The following is a 7,359-nucleotide window of genomic DNA, read 5'->3' as shown; positions in this document are numbered from 1 at the left end:
ACACACACACACACACACTCTCTCACTCTCTCTCTCTCTCTCTAACAGTGTGACTTCAGTCAGTTTGGAAAACTGGGTCACATTCCTTGTGATATTATTTACCCAACTACAAGAGTCCTCCAAGAACTTCAGTATGTCACATGCAGGCCTAAACCCAGATCTATTTAATCCTGCGGAAGGACCAAATATGAGGTGATGCTGAAAAAAGATATCTTTATTAAATCGTTACGCAAATATGATCACAGAAAACTCCGTATAAACCAGCAGAGCTGAAGATCTGCGGCTGAAGAAGAAGAACGGGCAGATCTGAGGGTGTCAGAGAAGTGAAAGTGATCGGTCTTCTTCTCTTACTGTCTTGTCTGTATGAAGTTTACAGCTAATTAGCTTTGTGATTGCGTTTAGTTTTGTGACTTACCGTGCCCGTGAACGCATCCGCTCCCTCGTCGCTGTCCTCCAGCAGCTCGGGCTCCTCTGAGTCCGGGAAAGGCGGAGGACTGCGCTCCGAGCTGGCCGCCATCTTCAGCTCCACACACACACACACACACACACGGAAAAACTTTATTACAAGCGAGGGATAAAAATGACAGAGCGACATTAAACTTAAACGGGGAGAGAGAGAGAGTGGTAAACAGCGACGCCTGGTGGTCAACAGGGGCGGGGTTTGCGCTGTTGTGTCACGCTCACAAGACCACTCCCAAGTAATGCAATATAAAATATTATTCATACAATGATAATTGTTTTTAATAAAACCAGTTTTGGTTCAGTCGTTATAGATTCCTATATTTTTAAATGGAAAAAATATGATTAAAAAACTATCATTAAATTTGAGGAAGTGCGCATGAGAGGGGCGGGCCTTGGTGACGTTGACACAAACCACGCCCACCAACTCTTCTGTTTACAGAAGTACAGGAGTGAATTGAATGTTTTGACCAGCTATTATGTAGTTTAAACTCATAAATAATTTCATCTGAAATATTATTATGCCTCGACGGGCTCATGAAGACACAGAACCCCTGCTTTCATCCACTCATATCGACGAAGATGGTAAAATGCCTTATTATCATGTGAAAATGTGTTTAATATTACTCGATCTCGTGCGGTCTGTTATTGATTTTGATGGAGTGTTGTAGATGAGCACCAGATATATTTTCACCAGATATATAGACTATTAAATCTGGATCCAGCACGAGAACATGTTTTGTACGAAGGTTTGTTTGTACACAAAAAAGTACTGTAGTAGTACGTGGTACATCGATAGTCTTACTTAGAAATAGATCGAAAGATATGTGTGTGTTTGTGTGTATAATGGTCCTATATATATATATATATATATATATATATATATATGATAATTTTAGTGATATATAATGTTTCCATTAGATGACCAGGCATCCAGCAGAAAGAAACTTTCATATGAGGAGGCTGTTGAGAAAGCAGGTTAAATCATCTTTATTTGACCTTTATGTATTTACTGTGGTGAATAATTTGTCCTAAATGTAGTTTCTTATGTCCAGATGCAGTGGTCAGCGATCTTCATGTTTCTGTCTGTCTGCAGGGTTCGGGCTCTTCCACTGGCTGCTGTTGGTGGTCTGTGGCTGGGCGAACGCTAGCGATGCGGTGGAGATCCTGTGTGTTTCGTTCCTCTTGCCCACGGCACGCTGTGACCTCCTGCTGACCTCGGCCGACATGGGGCTCCTCACCTCCAGCATATTCCTTGGTTATTATCTGTGCTGCTTTCTTTTTTTTATTTGATTTTCTAACCAAATATCTGATCATGTTGCATTTTTAAAACTGAAAATTAGGCATTTGTGATTCATTCATGGTGAGAAAATGGTTAAAGGCAAGACATGTTCATTTTGCAGTCTTAAACTGCAGGTCAAAGGAGGAATATCAAACATTTTTATCAAATAAATAAATCAGGTCAAAAATGCAGTTTGTTCCCTATTTGGTTGAACTTTGTATTTTATTTGCCTTATCACATGTCTGAAAACTGCAGAGCTCATAGTTTTTTTTTTTTTTTACAAGAAATACATAACTTGACCCAGTGATTAAAACTGCTGACATAACCATGTGATTTGACTGTCATGCTGCTCATTAAGATAGAACGTGTCAAACGGCCGTTTCCTTTGACAGGGATGATGGTGGGCGGTTATGTTTGGGGGTATCTGGCTGATCGCAGAGGAAGGCGGAGCATTCTGGTCATTTCTCTGGCAGTGAATGGCATATTTGGGGCGGTGGCCAGTTTGGCCCCGAGTTTCTGGCTCTTTTTGCTCCTGCGGTTCTTCAGTGGAGTCGGGTAATGACATGCAAAAAGAGTTTTTACATCCACAGAGACATTCTGAAGGTTTAGATAGAAATTATACAGACAGAATCTCGACACATTTTACTGGAATCACATGAATGCATCTGTGTCTCACTCTCAGGGTCGGCGGCTCCATTCCTGTCATCTTCTCCTATTTTTCTGAGTTTCAGCCACGTTTGAGGAGGGGGGCTATGATCAGCGCTCTAGCCACCTTCTGGATGGCTGGAAATATTTTAGCAGCAGGTAAAACCATCATCCTCTGAGCTGAGAGAGGAGTGTCTCTAAAATACTGTCTAGAAGGTTGTATAATTGTTTTTTTCCGGTTTTGTTTTAATATTGAAACATGAGCAGTAAAGAACACAACCTGAAGATCTAGAGATAATAAAAAAAGATAAGAATACATAACCAATAATATATATGAATAAAAATATAAAATATATTTAAATAAACATGCAAAAAATGCATAAGACAAAAGTAAATAACCAAAAATGTATCCATTAATAAATAAAAATATAAAAGATATTTAAATAAAATAACAATGCATAAGGCAAAATATAAAAAAGATAAAAATATATCATGTGCCCACTATTTAGAAAAAAGGGTCTAAATAATAAGCTAACAAGTAGGCTGTACTCATTTATTGTCATTAGTGCAAAACATTGATGCATGAATATTGATTTTAATACATATTTTGTGTTTTTTCCAGGTGTGGCGTGGTTGGTGATTCCCAGAACATCTTTGAATGCTCATTGGGGCTGGTTGGATTTTCAGAGTTGGCGTCTTTTTGTGGTCCTCTGCTCCGTCCCCAGTCTGTCATCAGCACTTATTTTCAGACTGTTCATGCCAGAGAGCCCCAAGTTCCTCATGGAGGTGTGTACCGTCAGATACTTTACTTTTTATTTTAGACTGATACAAAAGTTCAATGAATAGGCTGTGAATTCTAGAACTCCATGTGTCTGAACAAGTCACAGTTCTAGAATTTAGTAGAACTGCAAATATGGCATGTACTGTATTAAGGTCCATTACAGGCTGCATGTTTGTCAGGTTTGGTGGCACATTATTTCACTATGTGTTTCTCTTCCACAGGCCGGACGTGAGACAGAGGCTTTGTCTGTGTTCCAGAAGATGTTCAAACTGAACAACAGATGTGCCACAAAACCATTTCCCGTCAGTACCGCCTCAATGATGTTTGCTTTCAATTCTAGGCCAAACCTTCCCACTTCTCATAAAGGAAACTACATTATTTTGGTTTGTCAGTTGATAAAACTGACAGTTTCTCTTAACAGATACCAGGTCTTGTGATCAGATCCAAAGATGATGAAGTAAAAAACAGACCCACTATCGGCTCAAGATGTCAGCAGTTCAGCCACCAACTCAAGCAGGTTCAGAGCACTTTTGATGCATTATTGAGATTTTCTTTTCGGCTTTCTTAGAAGCTATTAATGCTAACATGAAGTCATACCGAGCTCTTTATGGCCTTGCTGGTTCTTCTACAGGCTCTGGACCCCATGAAACAGCTGTTTGTTGGATCGTTGGCTTCCAGAAGTGTCATTCTGCTGATTATATTTTTCTGCATTTCATTTGGGTACTAAACTTAAATTATTAAATGGTAAAGGCAAAATATTCTACCAATTTAAGGTGTCAAGGTTTTTACACCAAAGTCAGTCATAATTTAGTTGAATCTTAGAATTAAACAAGCTGTTTTTCTTTGCTGCTACATCATAACGTCGATATGTAAATGAGCTCTGTTCTGATTGGCTAAACACGACAGGTTGTTTTTGCTACTGTACCTTTAAGATTTAAATCTGTTATAATTAGTTAACTTAATTTAAAATGATGCAGATTATGAGTAAGTATGATTCAATGTTGTAATCCTCTCTGTGCAGGTATTATGGATTATGGATGTGGTTTCCAGAGCTTTTTAAGAGAGCCGAGGATGGAGGGTCTCCATGCGCCAACGTGTCTCGAGTCCAAAACTCAGAGAATGAAAGCTGCTATCCAGTCAAAACTGCAGGTTAGTGCTACTAAAACCAGACTGAATGAGACTAATCAATATTTTTCTCAGCAGCAAAAGCACAAAAATCTGAAATTTGTTAGTTATAATATTTTATTTTGTTAAGTATTATTTCTCATGGCTTTGTGTCGTTTGCATGTGTTCATGTGTTTTTATAGTGTACATGGAGGGTTTTGTAACAGCTGCTTCAAACTTGCCGGGAAACATCTTCACTATCCTGCTCATGGACAGAATTGGCGGGAAAATCCTGCTTTGTTAGTACAACAGGTTTTGTCTTCCAATGTTTGAATGGCAGCTCAAAATATTTTATTACTACATTAAACAAAATATTAAAAGCAAAATACTAATGGAGCGCTATAATGATGCATTATGATAATGTGGATTTTTCTCTGGTAGCCGTGAGTTTGCTGGTGTCCAGCATGAGCGTGTTCATCATCTATGTGGTGAAGACCAAAGCTCAGAGTCTGATCATGTCCTGCGTGTTCAGCGGTGTTTCTGTCATCTCATGGAACGCTCTAGACGTGGTGGGAACTGAACTTTACCCCACACAATTACGGTAAACCCCAATATTTATTTGTAATGAAGCTATATTGGTACTGATTTCACATGCAGAGAGGTCAGTCAATCAAAACAGACATCATTTACACTACTGGTCAAAAGGAATAATTAAGATTTTTTTTAAATGATTCTACAGTAGTAGAATTTTTTTTTAAAGTCTCTACAGTAAACTCAAAACTACAGTAAAGACAGTAATATTATGAAATATATATATATATATATATATATATATATGCTCAATTATTAGCAATTATTATTAGTATGCAATTATTAATAATGGCTCTTATCATCAGTGTTGAAACCGTTTTTTGCCGCTTAATAATTTTGGAAATCATTATAGGATTCTTTGATGAATAGAATGATTTCTAAAGGATCATGTGACACTAAAAACTGGAGTAATGATGCTGAAAATTCAGTTTGCACCACAGGAATAAATTACATTTTACAATATATTCAAATAGAAAACAGTCATTTTCAATTGTAATAATGTCACAATTTTACTGTATTTTTGATCAAATAAATGCAGCCTTGGTGAGCAGAAAAATTCTGAGAATTGAAAGAATGAATGTATTAATTCCAGTTTCTATTCTGTAGCTCGTCAGCTCTGGGGGTTTTCACTGGAGTGGGTCGTGTGGCAGCCATCATGGGAAATGTAGTGTTTGGGCAGCTGGTGGACTCAAACTGTGCCATACCTCTGCTGATGGTGTCTGCACTCCTGCTGGCAGGAGGACTGGCGGCTCTACGCCTGCCTCAGACTAAACAGACTGAACTCACATGATGCACACACACTCAATTGACATCATCTGGCAATCCTGTCATTCTGGGACCAAACTCTAAACCAAAAAATACATAACATAAAAATGATAGCATTATTGTGTACTGAATTATAGTCATATAATTTCTTGTTTATACCAAGGAAAAAAAAATTGGGTGGTATTTGATTTTTATTTGATGATATTAATGTTTTTTTTCATGAAAATAGTTTATAAATGAAATCAGAGGACGTTCAATTAACTTAAATATTTCTCTTTTGAGATATTTTTTTCTAACACTTTCTTGTTTGAACCTTGAAATAAAACTGAGCGTCAAATGTTTCAGTGCTTCAACAACTTTATTTTGTCCAATCTGAACATTTGTAAATAACCAAGGCAATACTTGCAGAGCAATGAGGTAGAGACTTTGAAATTCTAAAAAGCGGCTGCAAAAGGCAACGAGGAAGAGATTATACTCTTTGGCACAGCTTCAGCGAGAAACCAGAGCGGCTAACTAAGGTTAGGAGGGTTTAACACAAAACACCAAACTCAACGTGAGAATTCCACCTCTATCTGCTCAAACAAACGATTTTAAAACCACTGGCAAACATTTCCCTAGTGCTACGTTAAAAAAAAAGTGCTATGATTTGATAAAAACTATATACAGCACAGAACCATCCAGAGTTGCTAACATGTATCCGATCTGATGGATGATGGCAGGGTGGTTGCTAAGCAACAGCATCAGCCAGCTGTGATGTCACTTCCTAGAACATTTCACAAGCCAAGATGCTCATCAACCATTTAATAGAGCGTTAAAAAGGGAAAATAAAAAAGGCCCTACAGGAAAAGACGCTTGTTAACTTAAAAAATCTGTTTCATATGCTATGACCTAAACCAGCAGTAGAAAAGCAGGTAAAACCACCTTAAAAATCAATAAAATAAACCAAAATAATGGTATTCAAACACTGGTAACAAAAGAGAAGCCGAAGGCACCGACTGTCTTTTGCCTGCATCAGAGAGTCAAGCCTGCGAGATAAACTAATAATCTGTGCATGCAAAATCTAAAACACAACTCTTTAAAATCAGATCTCCATGGCGATGGCTGTCTGGTTAGCTGTGCAAACAGGTCACCATCAACGAACCCTTTAGTGTGCATAGAGCCTTAATGAACGAGAACGAGAGCAGTGCAATACAACGCAGTGACTTCCTCAAGTGAGTCGCCCTTGACTCACGCTAACATCCTTCCCCAAAACAGTGAACTCAGTCCGGACTCTTCCCCACGCCGGCAGCGGTGGGTTTATTTGGGGTTCAGGCCCTTCTGGTTGCGCATGAGAGGCTGATGGCTGCTCAACACGTCCAGAGAATGCTGCCAATGCCAGCATGACCGACAGTAGTATTTAAAACAGGCCTGAAGAGTTGAAAAAATATGCATGTCAGCGCAATACGGCAAGAGTTTGGTTTGGTTGATTGGTGCAGTACTGTGAGTTTTTATCAATAAATTGCTATGAATCACGTATAGGTGGTGTATAATTTGTATGAATGTCACACGATCATCATTTTCAACAGTACTGGAAAAGGAGTTTGACACATTATACTTAAGACATTAAAACACACTTTAAACTTATTTAACAAATTTGTGTTGATCAATAATAATCTATCTTAGATTCAAAATTTCAAAAACAATTCAACTCTGTGCGTGTGTGTATGTATATATATATATATATATATATAAA

The 7,359-nt window shown here is 38.1% G+C and overlaps 3 protein-coding genes across 3 annotated transcripts in view; 1 reads left to right on the top strand and 2 right to left on the bottom strand.

The window, feature by feature from the left end:
* LOC107738654 (sorting nexin-1-like) overlaps positions 1–614 on the bottom strand; it is a 13,655-nt gene extending 13,041 nt beyond the window's left edge. The window contains exon 1 of the mRNA XM_016550440.1: positions 416–614. Coding sequence (XP_016405926.1) covers positions 416–595 — 180 coding nt within the window. The 5' untranslated portion in view covers positions 596–614. The remainder of the gene's footprint in view (positions 1–415) is intronic.
* A 253-nt stretch (positions 615–867) lies between these two features.
* On the top strand, positions 868–5,869 carry LOC107738666 (synaptic vesicle glycoprotein 2B-like). The gene is made up of 13 exons (XM_016550448.1): positions 868–1,044; positions 1,381–1,437; positions 1,556–1,717; positions 2,134–2,296; positions 2,424–2,545; positions 3,009–3,172; positions 3,389–3,469; positions 3,589–3,684; positions 3,799–3,887; positions 4,189–4,316; positions 4,475–4,570; positions 4,713–4,872; positions 5,469–5,869. The coding sequence occupies exons 1-13, from the start codon at positions 981–983 to the stop codon at positions 5,650–5,652; spliced, it is 1,566 nt and encodes a 521-aa protein (XP_016405934.1). The 5' UTR covers positions 868–980; the 3' UTR covers positions 5,653–5,869.
* A 108-nt stretch (positions 5,870–5,977) lies between these two features.
* cpeb1a (cytoplasmic polyadenylation element binding protein 1a) overlaps positions 5,978–7,359 on the bottom strand; it is a 12,773-nt gene continuing 11,391 nt past the window's right edge. The window contains exon 13 of the mRNA XM_016550443.1: positions 5,978–7,034. Within this exon, the coding sequence (XP_016405929.1) occupies positions 6,924–7,034 (111 nt within the window). The 3' untranslated portion in view covers positions 5,978–6,923. The remainder of the gene's footprint in view (positions 7,035–7,359) is intronic.

The sequence above is a fragment of the Sinocyclocheilus rhinocerous genome, unplaced genomic scaffold (genome assembly GCF_001515625.1).
Source record: "Sinocyclocheilus rhinocerous isolate Xijiao unplaced genomic scaffold, SAMN03320098_v1.1 scaffold2149, whole genome shotgun sequence".
Classification (NCBI taxonomy): domain Eukaryota; kingdom Metazoa; phylum Chordata; class Actinopteri; order Cypriniformes; family Cyprinidae; genus Sinocyclocheilus; species Sinocyclocheilus rhinocerous.
This window is presented reverse-complemented; position numbering and strand designations above follow the sequence as displayed.

Coding starts and splice junctions, on each gene's coding strand:
- LOC107738666 (XM_016550448.1), top strand. CDS start 981: ATGCCTCGACGGGCTCATGAAGACACAGAACCCCTGCTTTCATCCACT. Junction 3,685..3,798: donor TCAGCCACCAACTCAAGCAG/GTTCAGAGCACT, acceptor GTTCTTCTACAG/GCTCTGGACCCCATGAAACA. Junction 4,873..5,468: donor CTTTACCCCACACAATTACG/GTAAACCCCAAT, acceptor TCTATTCTGTAG/CTCGTCAGCTCTGGGGGTTT.